We start from the raw sequence: 25,166 nt of genomic DNA on the forward strand, positions 1-25,166 counted from the left end.
TAACGTCCTCTCTGCTGGCATAGCTGCAGATCTACTGAAGACAAGTGTGTGTGTGTGTGTGTGTGTGTGTGTGTGTGTGTGTGTGTGTGTGTTGGGGGGGTGATGGGGGATGCAGACAGCCACCTGTTACTATGGCTACATAATCACACAGGCTTTGGCTCCTCACCAAACAGGAGTGCATTGAAGACACGTCAAACATGTTACAACAGTAAAAAACGGACTGCTTCACAATAAAAGCAATTAAATCCGAAATTTCCGGATTATTATATTTAGCGAGAGCCGGAAACAACGTGATGAAATGCGCGCGTGCAGTAAACGATCATGAAGGAAACATGAATTAACCCTATACCCGCAGTGCATTATGATATTCATGTTAATAAAACCATCACATCTGTGACTACAAAGGGCGTCTTGACATTTAATTGTGGAGAAACTGAAGCCAGCGCGGATTATCCTGTATCATTATCGTTCATATTTCTTCACCATCCAAAAATATGAACACTAAAATGCAGACAGCAGCAGCTGTGTGAGTGGAGGTGATGCGGGTCCTACCTGGACCTGTAGCTCGGCTGCTGTGTGAGTGTGTGAGTGGTGGTGCGGGTCCTACCTGTAGTTCGGCTGCTGTGTGAGTGTGTGAGTGGTGCGGGTCGTACCTGTAGCTCGGCTGCTCGGCTGCTCGGCCGGTCGCCTTGGCGCGCTGCGGGTCGTCCCTCCAGCGGTGCGTAACGGACGCAGAGATGCTGACTCCGGATTCTGGAGAGCTACAAGGGCGCACCGCATGTCAGGGCTGGAACGGAGCTCAGCATAATGCTGTTAAGAGGATTAGGAGCAGAACACCTCTCACCTTCCCTTTCACACACATATACCGCTGTATCAATACACCAACGTTCACAGTGGGGTGGCTGGTCGCAGCTGCCAGGCTGGGGGGGGGCTGTTGGATGTAGAATAATGAGAGTAAGAAGCAGCTCAGAGGCTGACAGGAGGAGTTAGGGTGTGGTCAGGTGCATCTGAAGGGTGTGGAGAATGTATTTTATTTCTCTAATCAAAGAGCAAAACATGAAGATGCGGATGTGGAAAACAACTGTTTTAAAATGGAAATATTCACATATGAACAAAATGTGTCCAAAACACATAAGGTTTGCCATTACATGCTGTAAGACAATATTGGTGCAAAAACTCACTTATACAAATTGCAAGTGCACATTTTATGTCAAATTTCAAATTTAAAGGTGCCATATTGTAAAAAGTGAGATTTTCACATATGTTATATTATGAAGCAGTTTTAAGTGCTTTATAAATACTGTTAAACAATCAAAACGCTATAGGGAGAAATACACACAGCCCGTATTCAGAAACTGTGCGTTTGAAACAATCCGTTAGGATTTCTGTCCATCTGTGATGTCACAAATCTACAATATTTAGACCATTTCACAGTTTTAACGTAAACATACTAACTGTGTCCCAGTTTATTTCCTGTTGCAGTGTATGTGAATGACATCAGCTGACAGGAAGTAAACATGGACCCAAACCGTTTCCTAGCAACTCAATTCCGTTGCCATTCCGTTGAAATGCACTAAAACGGAGTGTTTCAGACAGAGGGTGAATACAGGTATATTCAGATAGACAGTATGAAAGAAATAATGTGTTTTTTGAACATTAGAGCATGTAAACATGTTCTATTAGAAACCCAAAATACCCATCTTCAAGTATGAACCTGAAGATGAGCACGATGTCCCCTTTAATGTGTCAGTTTGGTCACTTAGTTCAGGGTTAATGGACAGAGTTCATAGATGTATCACTGGTAAATCAAGTTAAATGTTCTCTGTATGATATTCAGAACATATATATAAAGATATAGAGGAGTAATTGTTTACCTGATCAAAGAATGAAGTCGCTCTCCCTCTGTGTGTGTGTGTGTGTGTGTGTGTGTGTTGTAATCCCAGTTTCTCTGCTTGTTCACACAGCTGCAGGGCTAGCATGTGTGCCTTTTATTTGTCTGTAGGAGGCCAGATGATTACAGCATCATCATACTGATCAACTGTCAGGTCAACTTGAAAGAATGTTAATTTAAAAAGTAGTAGTAGTCTATCCTCCAAACATGACTGGAATGAATATCAAACCACAATTTGGAAATTAAATAAGTAAATATTAAATAAAGGTGCATAAATAATTAAATAGGAGTTTTGTCTATACCAGGGGTCAGCAACCTGCGGCTCCAGAGCCACATGCAGCTCTTTAGCTCCTCTCCAGTGGCTCCCTGTGGATTTTTAAAAACAATTAGTGGAAATGAATAACTGTTTTTTTTGGTGTACATTTTAATTTTTATTTATCATTGTTGTAGGTCTATGGTACGACGGAGTATTAGGACCACATTAAGGGAAAAAATAAATCTGAGATTTTGTGAATAAAGTCATAATATTATAAAGTAGTTATTTTACTAGTTATTTTATTTTTTTCTCATAAAGTTATGACTTTATTCTCGTTATATTACGGTTTTTTTCTCTCGTAAAGTTATGACTTTATTCTCGTAATATTACGACTTTTTTGTCGTAAAGTTATGACTTTATTCTCGAAATCTTTAGATCTTATATACTATATACTTAGACTATAAACTGTTACCTTCATCACAATGCTCAAATGTTTTGTGGCTCCAGACAGATTTTTTTTTTTTCCTAAAATGGCTCTTTTGATAGTAAAGGTTGCTGACCCCTGGTCTATACAGTTGTCTTAAATTTCACTTTTTCTTGCACAAGTATTTGATAAAAGAGTGATCAAATGTTGTTGAGAGCCTCCTGGCCTCTCTGTCAGGAATAGCATGTAATAAAATGACATTTTCTTATTTTAACATTTTTAAAAAAGGCAGAAAGATTAATAATAAAACACATGAAAAAAAGAGAAAAATGTCTGTTTCCCCAAAGCAAAATTAATCATATTGGAATTCACCTTAAATCACTTAAACTTAAAGGATAGGTTCACAATTGTTCAAGTCTGTCTCAAAAACAAACATTTGAACATTGAAACAGGTTTATCTTGCTGTCATTTTAACCCATTTCGAACCTTGTAAGATATCCACTTGGTTTGATGAACTCAGACTCCTGCAGCCTCAGATCAGCTTCAGATTAACTTCTGAAGACATTTTTGCACAAAATGAGGACTGTGGATTTTGCCCATCATCTCTTACATTAGAAGCACTGAGGAAGAAATCTCTTAAAGGGATAGTTGGGATTTTTTGTATGTAATGCCATTTAATTTAATATGAAATAAATAAGTAAATACATAAATAAATAAATATGCCTATGAAATAAATAAGAGGCAATAAATATATAAATACATGTAAATATAAATACATAAATAAGTCAATATAGTTCAATAAACAGGTTTTTATTAAAAAACAAACAAAAATCATTTTTTCAAAAGTCTTTTTACTTTTAGTTATTTCAGGGGACTTTTATTTCATAATAATACATTTATTTATTTCAGGAGACTTTTATCGGTTATATTCTAATGAATGGGATGTGGTTGTTTCACAGATTCAGATTTATACCAAAGCACAATAATTAGCGAGCTAGCTACCTCCGCCTCACTCCCCGGAGTCCCCGCTGCTGGGAGACTACTTCACTGGAAAGTTTGCTGATCCGGTATGGAGTCTGGGCGGTCCGGGATCAGACCCCCGGCGCTGGGGTTTGGATATGCTTGATTGGAGTTGCTACAGTGGTTAACCGTCTCTGGCGGGGAGTTAGGTGGAGGGATCACAGGGTGCGCTAGCTAGCTAATTCTTGTCTCATTTAAGGTCTGATAAACAGTAAATTCATCACATTCAGTGCCCCATATTGCCATTTTCCAAGCCACATAGCGTCCCGGAGACCAACCCTCGGTTAGCGGCTGTACCAACTCAAATGGAGGTATGGAGAAGTACCGCACTTCAAAAACTAATCAAACTATTCCTTTAATGGCCAATGTGCATAACACCTGACTATTGTGTTAAGACAGACCTGAAACATTGTGAACCTTCTTTTAGAAAGATCCCACTGCTCACACACGATTCACAATTTAGTTTTCTTATAAACTACTGTAAGAAAAATATTCCTGAGGTTTTGAAAACAAACCCCCGACCCCTCTACCTCAAGGTGTGCATGTTCCTTCTACTACTCACTAACACCAGAAACTCAATTCTTAGCTACAGATGCCAACTCATGTTATGCCATCAGTGTGCTAATCTATTTAAACATGTACCAAGGTATCAAACTAACTCAGATGCTACATGATACAATATTGTAAAAGTAATATCTATTGAAGCGTTGGGATGGCCGAGTGGCGAAGAGGCAGAACAAAGAACTGCATCGTCCCTGAACTTTGTTTCATGTCACATCCCTCTCCTACACCACCATGTTTCCTGTGTGCAGCTCCACCCTAAACTCTCTAATAAAAAGGCAAAATGCCAAAAGAATTATCTTTAAATCATTGTTAAGATTTCACAACAGGAACTGAGATCCGAGAAAAAAACATCCCACCTCCAAAATAGGAACTCTGATGTTTATTTTTGTCAAGAAACCAAAACTTTTGAAATGCAAGAAAATGTCTAAATCAAGCTGTATGTCTACTTCACATCCATCCCAAAAGACAGCTTTTGAAAAATCAATCCGAAACAAACAAATTAAAATCAAGTCAACACAAATAAATACAACAAATAAAGAAAAGGCTCATAAGGAAATTTAACAATTCCTGAAATATTTCTTCACAATAATACAACACTGATGAATCTTGAATCTTTCAGGGTACATGAGTAAAGTTTACAGTAATGACTTCCTGGACACCGAGTTTATGAACAGTGTGTTTTTCATATCTGGGGCAGTTCAGTCGGACATGTTGGCTCCAAATGGAATAAACCATCAAATCAAAGATTCATAATAAAAGTTAGGAAAAGTTAAATAGTATTTGTAATTATTATTTGTTTGTTATGACAGACTGCTAAAATGTTCAAGTTCAATCTGTTCATTTAAATCTGTCCAGAAGATATCCCTGGATGATGTTAAGAGTCGGTCTGTTGTTCATACTGCAGTTTGAAGAATCAGCTGCTTGTTACAGACATGAACTGTCCGAGAACATATGAGCAACACATTCCTGTTCAAAGCTGCAGTAGGGAAAATATTTAGAGAACAAAAAAATGAAGTGAGCCCAACCAATACTGGATTTTTGACGCGGATACCGATATCAATATTTGAGGGTGAAAAAATATGATAATGAGATGTTTTGACATAAACAAATTTAAATCTAAATTTGGTTTATTAAAAAGAAGAATTGAAAAAGATATTAACTGAATTTGTAAAATTGAAAATGTGTAACTGTCAGTTCTTAACACATGACCGAAGCATCCCCTGTTCAAACAACACTCGCTGTGTTTCCATTCAACTGTCAAGATCGTTTTAAGCGACCTTTTGAAATGTTGCAAGAAAACTAATGTGAATTAGGCGTGTTTCCATCAGGCACCCGGGAAGAGCGCAGGGCTTTGAAGTAGTGGCCAAACGGCGGTGCTACAACTCCCGTGTCGGTCACGTGATGCCATTGGGCCCAAAAATGACTTTTTCCCCATAGACCTATATTGGGAAAGAGACATCTGTAAATCAGAGGATAGTTTTTTTTAGGTAAATCAACTCCCCAGTATGAATGGAGGAAGGTCCCTACATGTGAATGAGACCCAGATCGAGGCTGGACTGAGCGCTAGTAGGCGCCTGCTCTATGGGCCCAATGAATGCAGAAGATCGCCAGATGATCCGGGTTCTTCTTCACTCGGCAGTCGAGTCATTTTGACTTCATGTGCTACTGAGCAACTCTGATAGGAATGAACGGGAGCCCGCCTACAACGCTGTATCCAGTTCTCTTAATACATCCATGGTTTCCATCAACTGATTTGGTGCGAATAAACTCGGCTTGTCAGCCACAGCGTAGTTTGGTCAGAAGTTGGCGCTATAGGCTAGCATGGCTTTAATCCGCAAGTAAACAGAGTAGAAGAAGAAGTAGAGGTAGCAAACCGCAAACACAACAAGTCGGCTTGGCCATCAAACCATCTACGAGAGAAAAATGGAGAGATGTCTTCAGGAATTTGTTTTAATAGTTCTTTCATGTCAGCTAGTGTTGGTCATGTTTCATGTTGTCCTGAGATGAAGACCAGCTTTCGAACATTATGGGAATATCTGAGTAGACGCCGACAGCAGAAACAGCTGATCAGTCATGTGAGTTAAATGTTCACTACGTCAGAATTTATTCAGTATAGGTGTTTCTATAATCCACTTGGCGCATCAACTCTTTTTTCGATAAAGGCAAAAACCACCTCAACTGAGCATTAAATCGTTTTTTTTCTCAAATGAGGAAGTTTTACCGAATTTGCCGTTTCCATATAGCTTCTCTACTGCAGTACTTTACCATGCACATAAAACCATGTGAATGGAAACAAGGCTACTGTGTAGAGTGTTTATGATGAGTTTTTGTTTTGTAGAAAAATGAGAAAATCTCTGCAGAAATTGGTACAATCTAACGTGTAATACACACTGACCACAACGCGTCATTGACACACATCAACTGTGTGTGCTTACAGAAAACAACGGGTTGCTATCCATCCATTCAGCTCAATGTTCCCCGGTTGGATCCATGAGGGTGGAGAGGAAGCAACATACCATGCTGTATTTTTCCAATACTGCCACTGGGGGGACAAATTTACAGTTTTTAAATCCTACAAATAGCGTCTTTAAAGCAGAGACAACTGGACACTGGAGGTGCAGTCAGTCCAGAACTGGCAGAGTTGGCATTACAGTATTAGCGAACTAAAAGCATTTCACAAGTTCAAAACGATGGTCTTTTATGAAGCCTGTTTGTGTTCTTTCAGTACATAGTTACACACAAAAAATGCTCTGAAATGGCAACAATCAAAACTTCCTCAATTACATGTCAATCCGACATCCCTTCTCAAATTACAGCGCTATTTCACAGGAAGTGAAAGACTGGAGATCTATTGGTATCAGGTAACGAATGTATCTCTGCCCTTCTTCACTGTGAAGTTTGACGCCTGAACCTCAACCAACTTGAAATCTTCTGCCTCTATTGTCCCTTTTCTGTCCTCTGCTGCAAAGCACAACAGACTAGTTTCATGTGTTTTTAAAAACTGTCACATTACATCATTTTGGAGAATTTAACTTCATTTGGCAATTATTGTTTAACTGGAACAGTTACAGTTTGGCAGGACAAAACAAACGTGTAGGTCATGAGGTATGAGCACAATCATGTGTTGCAGGCTACCAATGAAACTAATGTAAAGGCCGGTACGATGGGGGCTACCAAAAAAACTAAAGTAAAGGCCGGTAAGATGGAGGCTACCAATAAAACTAAAGTAAAGGCCGGTAAGATGGAGGCTACCAATGAAACTAAAGTAAAGGCCGGTAAGATGGAGGCTACCAATGAAACTAATGTAAAGGCCAGTAAGATGGAGGCTACCAATGAAACTAATGTAAAGGCCGGTAAGATGGAGGCTACCAATGAAACTAATGTAAAGGCCGGTAAGATGGAGGCTACCAATAAAACTAAAGTAAAGGCCGGTAAGATGGAGGCACCAATGAAACTAATGTAAAAACGGTAAGATGGAGGCTACCAATAAAACTCATGTAAAGGCCGGTAAGATGGAGGCTACCAATAAAACTAATGTAAAGGCCGGTAAGATGGAGGCTACCAATAAAACTCATGTAAAGGCCGGTAAGATGGAGTGCGTGTACAGATATAGGTATTTCCTTCTAGAGTTATGTGCATGGCTTTGTTACTGTCCAAACCAGTGAACGACTGACAGTCTTATCCAGGGCTCAGCGTTAGAAATGAAAACAAAGAACATCTAAATTTAGAACTGACAGTTCATGGTTAAGAGCCTCAGTGTCTTTATGCAAAGGCATCTGAAATCATTCCTCTATTGATTCAAGAACCATAAGAGTGGTGTTTTAGCTTATCAACTCTTAGCCCGTTGTCAGTCCCAGGGGATCAAATATCGACGCTTTGTCACGCCCTTTTGTGTGTGATACCAACGCACAAGGCACCCTTTAGCGTCTATATGAGGCGCACAGGGCTTTCAAGTAACTCCAATGTAAACCCATCTGCCTCAATATTAAACACTCAGAGAGAGTGGTCGTGGAGTGTGGTGACATGGTTTTAAGAGTGATAAAACACACATAGGGCGGGATGGGTCCAACAAACACTGATCATGTCCCGTGTGAAACCAACAACGTGTTGTACGTCTTTGTGTTCACAACGTTAAGTTTCACTTTCACTTTACAAACTCATTTGAACTCAAACCATGTTGTTTTTTCCAAAAACTAAGTTGATTTGTTGCCTAAATCTAAGCAAGTGTTTTTGTTTGAATCCACAATATTAACCATATGTTGACTGCAACCGTAGGGGAGCATCATACAGTAGTTTGATGCTCTGGGCTACCCAGTGCGTTAGAAAGTGACCGCAAGGGGTCTTGACCAAGTGTCAGTATGTGACGAGTTGGGATGAGAATGTGTTGCAACTTTACATCACGGCAGATGGATTTTCCAAGAATCTACAAGTTGAAAATCGACTTGCAGAGGCTTGAAACTCTCTTGAGATTATTGTGTCTTCATGAAGTCGCAACTAGGAACAATTTTCAAACTCTCGTGGAGCGTCTAAATACGTTCCTACATTCCAGAATTCAGTCTTCTGACAGAAAGGCTGTTTCACACAATAAAACCCGGAAGAAAACAAGAAAACATGGACATCAGGGAGATGATCCTATCCATTTGCTTGTCTCTTGCATTTAAAAAACACAATGCTGAAAAATCTAAATTCCCAGACAGTGAAGCATCCTTGAACACACCACAACAGAGAGAATCCAAACTATATGGGCTTTCATTTGCATTAACACGCAACAACAATATAATAAATTGTCAACTGGTCAGGACCTCTTGGCGTCACTTTTTACGCACTCGGTATCCCTTTAGCGTAATTTTTCAATGTGCAGGGTAGTCAGATAGACTTCAACACATGGTTAACGTTGTGAATTCAAACAAAACTACGTGGTTAGGTCTACGAAAAGATCAGTTTGGGTAAATAAGTATGTTTGTTACATAACTTCAGTTACCTCCATAAGTTAAGTATGTTACGTAGGTGGCATAATTTAAGTTAATTATGTTGCATGAACTGAAATAAGTCAACGTTGACTCTTGGTTTCACACAGGACATGAACAGTGGTCTCTAGGGGGGACGTCCTGTGTTTGTTTGACCAGTCCATCAACCCCGACCTCCTCCCTATGCGGAATTCGTCACTTGTTTTACCACGTCACCTGACTTTCTCCTTTATTCAACTTCCGTCATAATGACTACGGCGACTAGAGGCAGCCCTGTACATGCAAAACCGACCCCAGAGGGGTACATGGAGCATCGTAGTTCAACGCGTAGGGCCACTGACCAAGTGTCTGGATTTGACAAGATGGGAGTGTGAATGGGTTACAACAATATATCAATTAATATATTGACCGTGAAGGATCTATGATTTGTAATTGATGTTTTGAAGAGCTGTTTTTGAGGGTAACAATATTATTGTTATATTAACGCTAAAACAAATTACTCCTGTATGTTCAGCAAGAAAATCAACTGAAAAATCAACTTAATATTTCTGTTATAACAAAACCGTAGACGGTGACTGCAGACACGGACAGAAAACATGATAATATGGACAGTGTTAAGAGAACAAACATGGGAATAGTAAAGCACTGGATCAACCTACACAGTGTTTTCAGGTGACGTCTGTTCAACAGCGAGCCGTCGAGCTGGTACAGTAGGATTTACAGGATTTGGTGTGGAGGAGGTTAACAGTTCACCAAGTGGAGGAATAAAGTGACCAGTACTCCAACATCAGGTCAGTGTGTGTGTGTGTGTGTGTGTGTGTGTGTGTGTATGTGTGTGTGTGTGTGTGTGTGTGTGTGTGTAGGAAGGAAAATCAAACAGCTGCTTTCTCTTTAAGTGGACGTCAGTTCAGGGTGTGTTGGAAATAAACTGACGAGTTATTGGACTTTCCTTTTCCTCGAGCGGTATCGTCTCCTCCTCTGCTTGTACAGGTGGCGGAAATTGATGAAGAGTCCTGGGGAGGAGAAGAAACCTTCGTCAGTATTACCTTGATACACTAGTTATCTTTATATTATAAATCATATTTGTCTCATCGGGTGGCTGCACAAACTTTTTTTTCGTCGCAGCAGACGAACACACAAAAAGCCCTGTTTGCACAGCACTACTCTAAAGATGCCTCAATTCCTCCACAAGCGCTGTGTGACATGTTTTCACAGAATAATGAAAATCCAATGGAATCACTGTTGTCCCAGATACAGTTTCTCTCTGATTCGACAAACTAAAACCTAAATAGCATACTCTTGTTATAGTGAATTTACTAAAAAAAAAAACACAGTTTAGCTATCCCAAAGCTCATCAGATTTTCTGTATGTGTGTATGTGTATATTTATTCCGACATATACAACCGAGACATAACACACTTGTCTAAATAAATGTTAATAGTGGATATTTATTTACTTTTTTAAATATAAAACATTTCCTCTTCAAAAGTCGATTGTGTTAGCAAACTTCTAAACCTGATGCACTAATAAGCAGCATCTTTCATCACTGGTATTCAGTAACGATGTGTCTCTGCCAGTAATGTTAACTAACGTAAAAAGATAGACAGATTTATGAACTAAATTCATCCTCAATCCCACTAAAAATTAGACAAGAGGCAGCAACTGAGCTGAGACCATGAAAGCAGGCATGCCGGCAGCCTGACAGAACAAAGAGGTAAACTGACTAAACATGATCAAGGCCTGTGGGTGTATATTAGTCTTAGTTGGCTGGATGATGGCAGTGTCAGTTTTAGTAGGCCGTGTGTTGGTGGATGTCTCACCCAGGAACATGAGGACCAGGTAGATCTGCAGAGTGTAGGAGAAGCTTATAGAGTGTCCCAGCAGCGCAGGGAGGCGGAGGCTGAACAGACGCGTCTCATCGAAGATGGGCAGGGACTGGATCACAGCCACCGCTGGAAACATGCACAAAATGACACACTGTCAGCAACGACTAACATGTGTAACCCTAACCCTGAAAACATGCACAGAACGACACGCTGTCAGCTAACATGTGTAACCCTAACCCTGGAAACATGCACAGAATGACACGCTGTCAGCAACGACTAACATGTGTAACCCTAACCCCCAGGGGCGAGACACTGAACACCTAGTTGCTCCCCGAAAGTTTCTCAGCAGCCCAATAGGGATGTCACGAGAACCGATACTTCGGTACCAACTCGGTACCAAAATTCTAAAAATGTGACGGTACTCGTTTTCTTCGGTACCGAAGGTATATACCGAACGATGCCTGTAATGGTCATTTGGTACCCGAGCAGAGGTACTGGAGATGCGATTCTTCCGGATCTAATGGGAGCAGTATACGCTTACAAGTGTTCTCATCTGCCGTGAAGTGAAGGAAGAAGAAGAACGCCGTAACAGCACGGAAAAAAACAACAACACGAGACGTGAAAGATGGCAGCAGCTGCAGCGCTACCTCCGCCTCAACTCGCTGAGAAAACAAATAGAAGAGTCGGGTATGGAAGTACTTTGCATTCGAGGCGGATTTACAAGGAGTAATAATGGATTCGTAAAAACCAGTATGCGGTGCAGTAACGGTGCCGTCGTACTTTTCTTCCAATTTAGCAAAGCACCTCAGAGACAGACATCCAGACAATATGGTTTGTTTTAAATACTTGAAGGCTTCATGCCACTGTTCTGTTTTACAATGTTAATAGACGTTTCTTTTTATTTGTTACTTAAAGGCTACATGCCTCTGTTTTTTGTAATGTTGAAATGTTTTAATAAAGGAGTGTGTGTTGAATAACATGGGATTTATTGTTTTTTTTTACCGTGGTATCGAATTGGTATGGAGAATCGTGTAAATTCACTGGTATTGGTATCGACTACTAGATTTCTGGTACCGTGACATCCCTACTAAGGACATCAGAGCAACTTTTTTAAAAGCAAGGCATGAGGGTTAAGCCACCATTTTGTCAGTAAACTAGTCACTAACCTTCAGCTACAACCCCCAGGGGGTACAGAGGGATCCAGAGGCTGTATCTGAGCCACGTTAACAGCTTCCACTCAGTGCTGATGCAGGCCAGCATGTAGAAAGGGTACCTGATGTGGAGGAGGAAGAGCTGATGTTACAGCAGGCAACAACACATGTTCACCAGAGAGAGAGGAGGATGTGGAGGAGGAGGAGGAGGAGGAGGAGGAGGAAGGGGATCTGAGCGGACCTGAAGATCTCGATGGTGCTCCACAGGTAGAACACGAAGAAGACCACAGGTTTGTTCTGCATCTCTTCCAGACTGCCGAAGATAACGAACAGAATGACGTTCCTCCCTGCTACCTGCAACATCACAGAGCACAATAAAAACACATCTCAGTAGTTCAAATGAAGTCAAACCTTAATTCTACAGCATATGATGATGGTGTAGACAATAGTGTTCTTCCAACTCTGCAAGACTTTGACTGCCCTGCACAGAGCCCCGACCTCAGACCCATCCAACACCTTTAAAGGGACCAGGTCAACTCCATCACAACTGTTTGTCCAATGTAAGGCTGGATTTCTTTTTTTTTAAATAGTCATTGCGATGTCAACTTGCACGATAAACACACAGCAAAAGACTGAGATATTGCACTCTGGGATTTTTTTGACCTAGTTAACAGAAGTCATCACTTTAAAATGTAACTATCATGCCTTTTTTTAAATTGGTGCGTTTTGTGTTCAGTTCAGTGTTGTTCAGATGTCAAGGGACCCCTTTGAAAATTGCCTAGTTTTTCGTCGCCAAAATTTTGTGTAAGTTTGGAGCGTTATTTAACCTCCTTCATGACCAGCTAGTATGACATTTTCTTGTTTCATATGATACCAGTATCTTCACTTTAGCTTTAAAACTGAGCCGCTACAACCTAAAAATGATGCGTTAATGCGTTAAAAACAAATTAGTGGCGTTAAAACTGATTTGCGTTACGCGTTATTATTGCATTATCTTTGACAGCCCTAATATATATATATATTTTTTTTTATTATTTAGATGACCTGAATGTTTTAGGTGTTGCTTTCATCATCAGGCTTGAAATCCCAATAAAATGAGAAGTGACTGTCTCGTCTGTGTTACCTGTATCATAGCAGGGAAAAACCCAGTCTTAACCAGACCCAACAAGGGGTTAATGACCTCCAGCACGGCCATCATCTGACAGAAATACATCATATCAGCCGTGGTGTGGAAGGTATCGTAGAACGAATCTGTGGAGGGAGAGAGAAACAAACAGATATAATTAAACAGCACATTGCATGAGCCACTATCCATAATCCTCATCATTTGCAAAACAAATGGCTGCTGTGTAGTCGTGTTCCTGTTTCAATTCAAATGAGCTCACCTGTGAATAGCTCCTCACAAACAAAACAAAGACCTCTCTCAGTGTTTCCTGGACCTCCGGTTTGTTTGATTTTACTACACAGTGGTGCCAATTGTCTGTTTTTGTGTTCCATAAACACTCACCCAAAAACGAATTGACTATTTATTTATTTATTAATTAATTATTTAGTTCATAAAATTCAAAAGCTATTAAGTAGTACACTTGTTTGTTTTATTCCTGTTTTTATCTGTATTTAGTCCATCCCTCTACAGTCTACCAATTCTGCTTTTACTCAACTGTTTCACGTCTTTGTTTTCACTTTTACTGAGATTGGTGTGATGTACTGAATAAGGCCCAATGTAACTGACATTAAGGTGACTAAAAATAAACTGTGATGGATTACCTATTTCCAGCAGGTTTCATGACTCTTCCAGCAGCTGTTCATGGCATACTGAATCGAACTGAAAATAGTAGCTGCCTGGAAGATGGGAAATCAGTCCTAAAACGTTCAGTATGTCTTTGGAAATGGTTGGCAGTAATGTTGAGTATACACAATTTGTGGGTAAGACTAAAAACACACAAAACCACGCCTATGGTCCTTTAAAGAAATAGTTCAAAATGAGACTAAAAAAGTCATTATTGTGGATATTATCGGCATAGTTTTGTCCCATCTGTTCTCTCAGTTATGATAACTGTGTAGTCACCAAGCTAATAGTTGAGATCTGGGAACATGGAGACATCAATAAAAAAGAAATCAGACAGGACAGGAAACACGAGCAGTCAGACGACCAGACAGGTTGTAAACAAACCTGCTACTAAGCCAAACTTATTTGGAAGAGCAAGTAAATATGAACAGTTAAAATAGAACTCAAACTCTCTGTTGTAAACATCAATAAACATCACAGTATACAGACAGACTTTGACCTACCGTACCATATGTACCAGACAGTTTCCTGTACAATGATGGATTATAACTGACATCTCATCCTGTTTTACCTCCTAATAAAGTGGTTTAGATAATCTGTCTGAACTGTTGGTTTGTCTGATTGTCTGACTGTTTGGACTTGGTTGTGGCGATGTTAATGTGTTCCTATATTTCAAGAGCTAACTTGGTGAGTACAATGCTATCATGGCCCAAACTACAACAATAAGATTGAAGCTGTAATAAACTGGAATTATCCTTTAAAACGACACAGATTTTCAAGCAAACACACAAAACTGTTAAATTTCTCCAGTTTGGACAGCAGAATGTAATAATCGACATGGAACCAAATGACTGCACTGTGGCTCCAAAGGTCCAATCTTTACCTCACAGGTTTACCTCACTGGTGACACTTTGGTTATGACAGAAGGAGAATTGTTGGCACATTCAAGACCAAATCATCGTCAGTAGGAAGATAAGTAATGCAGATACTGTGTATTTAGAGCAACAGTACAATCATTTGGTCAGACAACACCAGAGTGGTTACCAACTCGGTAAATCAACTCAGGATTTCTCAATCTGGCTCTGAGCGCGCTCACATGAAAGAGGCGGTGTTTGTAGCATCTGACCAATCACAGACATGGACAAGTCTAATGGCAGCAGAGTGGCATATTTTACAAAGGAAGAGTGAACTATAATATTAGACAAATGGGAAGAAGTTAAACACAGAATCCAGACTGAAAGTAGCACAGCTGCAGCTGCCAAATGCAGGAAGGACAGGTGGCAAAAAGAAATTGCTGATGTGTGAATGCGTAAATTCACAGACTTATTAATTTAACGGAACACTCAAAAGTCAGATATAGTCGTCTAGATGGGGCAGTGATAGGCTGCCACTATATAAATAGCTTACAATACAGAATGGATGAATAGATTACACTTCATTATACAATTTGGTAATAAAGTGGCGTGTATGACTATTTCATCCTTCTTTCAGCTGCGTCCAAGTGAAACAGACTTGTAACGAAATAAAATAAATAAATATAAAAACATAATTCAAAGCGGTAAACACCTACAGCATCCAGCCAGCTGTCCTTCCTGCATCTGTCAGTTTAAACTGTGTTGTTTTTAGCCTGGATTATGACTGTAACTTCTTCATTTGTGTATTATTACCATACGATCTGCGCACCAAGCTCTGATTGGTCAGTAGGCGGTGCTTTTATACGAGTTGATCTCTTATCTGGAACATAACCTGCTCCGGAGCAGGTTAGCTGTTCAGCATCAGTTACCATGGCGATCTACCCCGGTAAAAACCACCGTCGTAGGACGGAAAACCCTGAAGGGTTAACCCTGAAGTTACCTCGCTAACCCCGAATCCTGCTTCGTAGTACAGACCTCTGGAGTAGCACCGGGGCTAAAAAAACTAAATAAACTGATTGTATTATTATTATTATTATTATTATTATTATTATTATTATTATTATTATTATTCATTGTATTATTTACTTTACAAAATTATTCCCTGCAGGTAACTTTGCCTTCCTGTGGCAGATGAACTGGACATAAACTTCATTGTATTTGGTGTGGGCTTTTTTCCTTTTTACAAACCTTGACCAAGAATGAAGAGTCGAACCGTCATGTTGACAAAGATCCAGGAGAATCCCAGGAACTGCACCAGGTTGTACATAAACAAGTAGCCTTTCTTCAGCCCGAGGTAGGCTGAGGAAACAGAAGAGAATTACTCAAATTAACTGATGCTATCGTTGCTAAAACTCCTCCTACTGGATAGCACATCAATGACATACTGTAGCTCATATTAAATCATTTCTATGAGTTTTGATGTTTTCAGGTGAAGAGCGCAGTGTGACTCACGGTCTTTACGAACCCTTGACTCCACACTTATCTTGTTTATCTTCTCCTCCTGAAAGAAATCACATCATCAGAATCTCACTCTGCAATGATATTTATATTTACTGCCACCTCCACTTGTTTTAACATAGTGAATGTGTATTAAGGTACTGCAATTTTCACAACAACAAGTGACATTTACACAGAGTAACATTATTACACATTATTTAAATGATGTTTTTTTATTTGACTGCTTACCAAAAAAAGAAAAGCATGATACGAATTTGTATTGATCCCATGAGAAATGAAAGAAAATGAAAGTGTCTACAAAATAACCAAAACAATAACTTTGTAGGATTTAATCAACAAAATCTGAGGAGGCAAAAATTAAAAACAATCAAGAACAGAAAACAGAGCAAAGGTTGGTTGAAATAATGTAAGCAAGAAGTAGGCTCAGTTGTTGGTCTGGAAACACATCCAATGAGTCCACCAGCTATAAGCCAAACTGAGAGGATCAGATGATGACATGACAACACATACATTTAGCTCTTCTCACCTTTGTTTTATTCCAAATAAATGTATTGGATAATTTAAGAAAACTGACATAGCATTCCATAGCTTAATGTTTTCCACTCTAAAAATGGTGACAGCCCAGTGGGAGGTGGCTTTGTCGACACACGTGTAGGACGGGTTGATATTAACATCCCAGTGAGGAAGAGAACTGTCAGGCACCTTATTTAAAATGACACCTGTCCCTAGTTGAGCTTTGCCAGACCACAATGAGTGATGAAGAGTTTTATGGGCTGGCTTTGCAAGGCCAACTATGAGGAGTTGAGCAGGGGCTAAAAACAAGCTGTTTGTTCTTGGCTGCACCAACCGTCCTAACTGAGACTACAACAATCCCATTAAACGTGTTTGCATCAGTGTTCATTTCATTAACAAAAACTATGACTAAACATCTTTTTGTCAAACACCTTTTTCCCATGACTAAGAAGAGATGATGACGAGGCGACACCGACGCCATTAAACACTAACTGTGACTATATCAACATGCAATATTGTTTACCAAAAAAGACGAGGCTAAAATGTAATAAAAATCTTTATTTTCATTGACAAAAAAGAGGAGATGAAATATTATTGACAGTTTTTTGCTTTTTCAATGAAGCAGTTACATTTCCTGTGCTGTGCGCACCATATCAGGTCTACAGCGGCAGCACTCAGAGTAACTTACTTACTTAAGTTAAAGTTAGGGTGCACTGATACCGATACCGGATCGGATATCGGGCCGATACTGACTCAAATAGCTGGGTCAGATATTCTATATTTATATATCATATACATTATATACTGGCATTTTAATTCCTGTTTAAGTTTTGACCAATTTGTTGCTGCATTAAAAAGGTTGAATTGTAATTCCTGATAATTTTGAAGTTTTTTACCAAGTTGCTGGTGCATGATTTATTATTTGAATAATAAATATCAATTCAGTACGTTTATATCTATGTATTTATTTGTTACATTTTGGTTTACAAAGGTAAGAAAGCGATGTTTAAGTCCAGTCTGATGTTGCCTTACATATAACAGAATGATCCCAGTCACTTCCACACAGTGAGGCCTACAGCTGATTAATTAAACACTGGTATGGGATCGGTACTCGGTATCGGTCCATACCCAAAGCCCAGGTATCGCTATCGGTATCGAGACTGAAAAAATCGGATCACTGCATCCCTAGTTAAAGTAAAACAATGACAACAGGGCATGGGAGAAAGAAACTAGGTGATATTTTCAATATAATCGGATGACTAAAAACGGTTTTCATTGACTAGAACTATACTGAAATAGTTATGGTTTTCTTTGATGATAAGACTAAGATGCCCAGACTTTTAGTCAACTAAAACTTGACTTAAAAAAAACAGGATGGGGTTCACTAAATATGATAAAAACTAACAAGGACATTTGACTCAGGACTAAGAGTAAATAAAAAAGATAAGCCATGAAGCCGTTCTTTTTATTTGTTGGTATTTCCAAGCACCTACCTTAGCCTGAAGCTCCATCTCTGCGTCGGACTCGTCCAGCCAGCGGTCGAAGTCTGGAGCCAAAAACAGAGGCTTCTTCTCCTGCAGTGTCAGCCGGTCCCACCAGCGCTCTTCCTGCTTCTTGATCTTGATGTCCACCTGACGCTGGGTGGACTTATGGCTGATCTGAAAACACAGTATTAGAAATCTTTACAAGGTTTCTTAACTGAGACACACAGAAGGCAACGACATAATGTGAGTAGCTGTTGTGTGGACACAGTTAGTTCTTCTGTATACAAGAAGGAAACAAGAAGACTGTGACTCATACTGCATACATCGTATCTGCTACTAACGGTGAATAACCTGCGATGGTTAAAGGATGCATAACTGTGTGACAAAAGCATTTTAGTTGAGGGTGGAATAAAAAGCTGCAGCTCTGTCTCAGATATATGAATAAACTGATAGTAAAGTGAATATCCTGAGTCTTGATGTACCAGCTAATCAGGCCTCTCTTCACAGTTCACCTTGACTCAACGGCAGTGACTCTAACTGTTACACTCGCTCAATCAGAGGCATGACTCATTATCATGCAGTCATTCATGTATTGCAGTTATGATTAAACTGTGGATTTTTCATCTGAACAGCAAGACAAAAATCATATGAAATGTGCTATTGTGCAAAAAACTTGTATTGGCAGAATATATTAAAACCTAGACAAAGAATCTGGTAGGTCTCTATTGCATTTTTAGTTAAATGCCATTTTTTTGTTTTCAATATTTAATTGCAGTTACAGTATCTGTAAGTAATGCTGGAAAGTGTGGACTGACCACACATACATCGACATTTACACCCATCATACCAGGTGACACCATGAAAAATATGTCTTGGAAAGATAACATAAGAAATATTAGAAACTACAAATGCACCAAATAGTTAATGCCAGACACTGTAGGAAAATAAATCAAATCAATTAACTGCCCTTCTGCACTCTGGTATTTAATCTAAAACATATTACAATTATGCAAAAACAATACATTTCAATATAGCAACCGATGTCAGCATTAATAAGTACAATAGAGTAATAAATATAAAAGCTCAATACCTCAGGTCTAACAGGTTTCAGGAACTCCAAACTGAACTCATATTCATTGTCTCCTTTAGCTCCATGGCCCTGTGCTGTGGAACAATATGAAGACTTTTATATTAGAACAATATTAGGCTTTACAATGGGTTTCATACAGAAATTGCCATTATAACAGATGTCATAAATAAGGTGAAAGTTTGTAGAATATTTTACAATGTTTCACTTAAAAATTGTCATTATGCAATGCAACTTCTCTTGAATGGTTCTTATCAACATCTGTTTTCTCTCTACATGCACCAACGTAAATACCAACCTCTGAACTGAAGCGTGTTGTTTTCCTGCAAGCTGATGTCAAGATTCTGAAAAACACAAAGGCAGCCATCACAACCAACTGGAGGTAGACTGATATAATAACAATAGTTTGAAGCAGAAAAAAGCCGATAGACGATTAATCGGGCGATAACGTCTTTACTTCTGCAGCAGCCTAGTCGGCTTCTGTTGCATACATTCATAAGAGAATATCCTGAAGTGTGATTTTGTGGATTTCATCATTGCAATACGTTATATTTATTTACAATAGGCGATGCGTTGCTCTGTGGCGACTAGCCAGGATTACTTCTGTTGAATACATTCGTAAGAGAATATCCTGAAGTGTGATTTCATGGATTATATCGTTGGAATACGTTCTATTTATTTACAATGGGCGATGCTTTGTTCTGTGGCAACTAAGGATGTCCATAATTAACCGTTCAACCGTTAACCAACATTAAGCATTTTAACCGATTAACTTTATCGGTTAAAACGGTTAAAAGAAATGTTAATAATTAACTCAAAAACTGAGCGGCTCAGAGGAGCAGCTCATCACTTTAAGTAGAAAAGCTGGTCCACCTCAACAGCCCACCGACAGGAAGTCGGCTCCGGTCTGGCTTGCTTGAGCGGAGCGGAGGAGTTGTAGTTTCGTAGCATTTATTCACTGACAAATAAACTGTACACACACTGCTACACCTACGTTCACAGCTAGAACGACACCAGCAACCTCACACTCACCGCCAACAAACACACACATGGTCTGTTGGAAACTCACTAAAGTTACGCAGATTATGTGTGCGGCGGTGAGCACGAAGCCTCCGGCAATGCTAGAGCTGCTAACGTAGCACAAATACACACTGTTTGTTGGCCACTTGCTAAAGTTACGCCGGGTAGACACACAGCTGACAACCTGCTAAACTAAACTAAATGTGCGGTGGAGACTTTTACTGGGAAAGTGGCTGCATGTCCGCGACACTACACGCAGCATCGTAGCTGCTAAGTTAACGCTCCCGGACGGTGCACTGAGAACTGCATTGTAGACAAAGAGCTGAAAGTGTAACGTTATATATTCGAGAGAGAACTTTATTCTTCTTTGTGTCTAGAGCCTCCAAGCAAAATGGTGATGTACGTCCCCACATGACTGGTGGCAGCTGCGCAGCCATCGACCACCATCGGAGCCCGGTTCCGCCGATAACGATAGTTTGTAAAATGTCATATCGGCGCTGATTAATTGGTCTACAACCAACCCAACACTGACGCAGTGCACACTGTGGAAATAAATGGATGAATCTGGTGATATTCTATATTTTTCTTACGGTCAACAAATCCCACGAAAAGATAAAAACAAATGATATGTTGATCTCTCAATACTTGTATACTTCCCTGTCTGTCTGTTGCACTCAACCCCAAGCCAATTGGTTCCTACTGAAGCTGTACATCTTATAAATATAGTTTCATTCACTAATGAAGCTGAATGATTTTCACTTAAAGTACCAGTGTGTAACAATTAGGGGGATCTATTGGCAGAAATGGAATACATTATTATACTAATATATATATTGAAATAAATACCTTGGCCATTTTCTCACTGATGATTAGAATGATGACAGACATTTCTATCGACAGTCCTGTAAACTATATGCTCAGGCAAATATGTTGCTTTGTAAGTTTAGTGTGTGTTCCGTCGATGTAAAATGTTCATTATTTAGAGCTTTCTGCACACTTATGTCTCCAGCTCATCTTTGGTGTAGCTACAGGAAAAGCAGTATGCGGAGGCTCACAGTGGCTTACCATGATGCAATGAGGTTGTTGCTTCGGATTCCCAGATGGCATAGTGCCAGTCAACTGTTTGTGTCCTCTGGTGTTCCTACCTGTGAGGCACTTTGAAGACATTTGATGTATAACTTCATGTGTTGCTTGGATGAGTCAGAGAACAGCATCATAGAGGGCCTTAACAGCACTCTGTACTCATTCAGGCTCAGAATACACTGGTGTGATAGCCTATATATGAATGTGTTGGTTTTTTTAATTGAATGATGGCTTACTGTGGTTTTATCTTGTATGTTTTGTTTTCTCTTCTTTACTTCTATTGCTATGGACCTTCCTGAGTGTCGGAAATAATGTTTGAATTGAACTGAATATTAATGAGTATGTTTTCTTATAATCACCAGGAAATAAGATTTGTTGTGTTTTCATTATCTTAGAATGAGCCGTTTAGATCTACATAGTGAGCTGGTCCCCTCCACAGAGTCCACCATGTTGTACCCCCATGTTTCTACAGTAGCCCAGAACGGACAAACCAAACTCTGTCAACTTTTCCTGCTTGGGCTGGAGTCGATAACGTTACTCGCTCCCGACGCCACGCTCTCTCTTGCTTCATCACTCACTTCCCTCATACACACACGCTCCAAGCCCTCTACTCTTACAACAACTGCTCTGGAGAGGGCCATTCGCCATTTTGCGTCGGCCTCCGTAGCAATCCTACACGCTTGGCACACGGGAGACATTGTAATCTGCAACCTCACCGCTAGATAACGCCAGATCCTACACACTGTTCCTTTAACAGCTGGGCACTACGGTTCTAAGCAAATGTTATTCAAATGGGAGTAAATGTTGGGGACTATTATCAGCAGAAGATGCGTATCTAGTGAGTAATTACAGCAGCAGGACAGTTTATGTGGGGTTGTGGACAACAATGGAGCTCAACGGCACAGAAGAATGAGATATATCAGGCTTTGGCTACACAAAATACTACGAATAATAATACGAAAAATGTAGAATATCACCAGACTTACAGTATCCTTTAAAATAGGCCCCAGTTTATTTGGTACACCTAGCTAAAGGTAATGCAGTCTAATACAACAGCCCTGCAAAAAATCATTCCCTTGTGAATGGGCATTTTAGAGGCTGTAATGTGGTGTTAATGCATTGTATTGCATTACACTGACACAAGTTTCTTAGATTTAGTCTTTCCTCATTGATAAATGGGCCTAAAATGTGTAGCATGACAGGTGTTCTTCTGTCAGCCTGTTTCAGTTATCATAAAGCCATTTACCTAAGAGGCTAAACAGGATCCAGAACAACCATTAAGTCATGCATCTTTTATAAGACAATTGTCTAACAGATGCAGGACGAAGATGGAGGAGGAAGAGGAGAACCTGTATTTCAAGTTACTAATGTAAGCAGGCAGAGTGAAATGTAACGTAGACAATGAGATAATTATTATACAGGTTTTGGCTGGCTGACAGAAATCATTAACACCTTATGATGTATAGAGCTGGGTGGTATCTTGAATACTTTCTTCTGATGATGACATCAGTAGTAGTATTCTATCAGTAGTGGTATTCCATCAGTAGTATTCCATCAGTAGTAGTATTCTATCAGTAGTATTATTCCATCAGTAGTGGTATTCCATCAGTAGTAGTATTCTATCAGTAGTATTATTCCATCAGTAGTGGTATTCCATCAGTAGAAGTAATTATATCTGTAGTAGTTTATCAGTAGTAGTATTCTATCAGTTGTAGTACTCTATCAGTAGTAGTATTCGTTAGATGTGTATTGTAGTAGTTGATAACTGTGGAGTGCAGCTACAAAACAAGGAAGACAAACTGTCATTTCCAGTTGGTATTCTCCACTAATTCAGAAATAATGGAGGCGGTTAATAACGTGTTAATAACGTGTTATTAACGTGTTAATAACGTGTTGATAACGTGTTAAAGTGTTAATTAAGTTAATTAAGACAACACTCTTCTTTACGACATGTTTGACAAACCGTTAGCGTTGTATGACCTCGACGACATACAATAGACTGTCCGTTAAATAGTTCAGTATTTAGGCGGATAAAACATAAATAGATACTTTTCTGAACACGGAACAAATGTGTTTTATTATTATTAGCGTCTATCTGACCATCACAAATAAATGTCACAGGTCAGAATTCAGCCATGTTACAAATGAACACCAGCACAGAACGCTATTTAACGGTTAGACTAACGGTTAGACTAACGGTTAGACTAACGGTTAGGCTGACGGTTATGCTAACGCTACACCCACAGCATGATATAATACAGCTTAGAGGGATTTAAACACATGACTGGAGCATTAAACGGTGTGTGAGTTACAGCTGAAGGCAGCCGGTCCGGCTGGATGTGGTGGACTTGTCTTACTGGTCCTACTTGTCCTACCTTTGCATCGCTCAGGTCCACCCGGAGATAGATGTCTCCGTGCCGCTGAGCCCAGTAGACATGAGGAGTGAGGATCTGCATGGTCACTTTGTGTGCTCTGATCTCCACATGACATACAAATGAAGACAATTTGACTCAAGCTGATGAACCCAAGTCCTGATCTGACAGTCTGCCTACCTCCACACAACACGCCTCTACCTCCCCACACACACACACAACATATGCTGTCAACCTCCACACCAAACACAACAGAGGGGAGATCACATCACAGTCAAGGCCTATAGAAAGGAGGCTAGGACACGAGTCATATCTCCGGTGTAAGACACATGCGCAGTAAAATCTCGCCTCCACTCTCTGAAATTGAGCCAATCGCAACGCACGACCGCAGCTTCAGTGGCACTGCGCATGTGTTTTACCCCGCACCTCAAGACCCATGTCCGCCCGTGACCGAGCCTCCTTTCCATAGGCCTTGATCACAGATGAGGGAGCATACTTCCGGGAGGAGGAGGTCGCTCACGGATTTCAAAATAAGAATTCTAACGCGTTAATTGGGCAGCTTCAAAATAAAAGTCCTCAAACTTTTTTTTTTGTTTAAAAAGACCCCCTCCAGAAATGTTTTAAGACTAGGGCTGTCAGTCGATTAATGCTATTAATCACAGATTGTCCATAGTTAATCACAATTAATAGCAAGTAAATGGCATATTTTGTATCTGTTCTAAATGTACCTTTAAAGGAGATTTGTCAAATATTTAATACTCTTATCAACATGGGAGTGGACAAATATGCTGCTTTATGCAAAAAAATATATAATAATAATAATAATAATATATATATATATATATATATATATATATATATATAATTATAAATCAATTAACAACACAAAACAATGGCAGATATTGTGCAGAAACCCTCACAGGTACTGCATTTAGCACAAAAAATATGCTCAAATCATAACATGGCAAACTGCAGCCCAACAGGCAACAACAGTCAGTGTGCTGACTTGACTATGACTTGACCCAAACTGCATGTGATTATCATAAAGTGGGCATGTCTGTAAAGGGGAGCCTCGTGGGTACCCATAGAACCCATTTTCATTCACATATCTGGAGGTCAGAGGTCAAGGGACCCGTTTGAAGATGGCCATGAAGGTTTTTCCTCGTCAAAATTTAGTGTAAGTTTGTAGCGTAGCTATGACATGGTTGGTACTGATGGATTCCTTAAGTTTTATAGTTTCATATGATACCAGTATCTTCTTTCTAGCTTTAAAACTGAGCCCGCTACAACTTCGAAATTAGTGGCATTAAAATGAATTTGCGTAAACACGTTATCGCGTTTGACAGC

General features: G+C 39.7%; 2 protein-coding genes across 5 annotated transcripts in view; both read right to left on the minus strand.

The window, feature by feature from the left end:
• The window catches only part of LOC141761258 (sodium/potassium/calcium exchanger 1-like), a 36,924-nt gene extending 36,050 nt beyond the window's left edge, over window positions 1–874 (minus strand). The window contains exon 1 of one of the 4 annotated variants that reach the window (XM_074624592.1): window positions 654–874. The gene's annotated coding sequence lies outside the window, so the exon portion shown is untranslated. The other 3 variants (XM_074624604.1, XM_074624611.1, XM_074624599.1) reach the window with 3 other exon arrangements.
• A 6,295-nt stretch (window positions 875–7,169) lies between these two features.
• Window positions 7,170–24,239, minus strand: LOC141760863 (very-long-chain (3R)-3-hydroxyacyl-CoA dehydratase-like). The gene is made up of 11 exons (XM_074623965.1): window positions 23,823–24,239; window positions 19,643–19,688; window positions 19,348–19,421; window positions 18,267–18,431; window positions 16,255–16,303; window positions 15,991–16,101; window positions 13,223–13,350; window positions 12,341–12,453; window positions 12,115–12,221; window positions 10,943–11,074; window positions 7,170–10,135 (listed from the first exon to the last, which is right to left on the minus strand). Exons 1-11 carry the CDS (start codon window positions 23,901–23,903, stop codon window positions 10,059–10,061), a joined length of 1,083 nt encoding a protein of 360 aa, XP_074480066.1. The 5' UTR covers window positions 23,904–24,239; the 3' UTR covers window positions 7,170–10,058.
• Between the last annotated feature and the right edge of the window lie 927 nt (window positions 24,240–25,166).

Source organism: Sebastes fasciatus, chromosome 2 (assembly GCF_043250625.1).
Source record: "Sebastes fasciatus isolate fSebFas1 chromosome 2, fSebFas1.pri, whole genome shotgun sequence".
Taxonomy (NCBI): Eukaryota; Metazoa; Chordata; class Actinopteri; order Perciformes; family Sebastidae; genus Sebastes; species Sebastes fasciatus.

Excerpts from the sequence above, each read along its gene's own strand:
- LOC141760863 (XM_074623965.1), bottom strand. The coding sequence starts at position 23,903 with ATGCAGATCCTCACTCCTCATGTCTACTGGGCTCAGCGGCACGGAGAC. Across the intron at positions 13,351-15,990 it reads ACTCTTCATTCTTGGTCAAG|ATTCGTTCTACGATACCTTC; the intron begins GTTTGTAAAAAG and ends CTCCCTCCACAG. Across the intron at positions 12,222-12,340 it reads AGCACCATCGAGATCTTCAG|GTACCCTTTCTACATGCTGG; the intron begins GTCCGCTCAGAT and ends CCTCCACATCAG.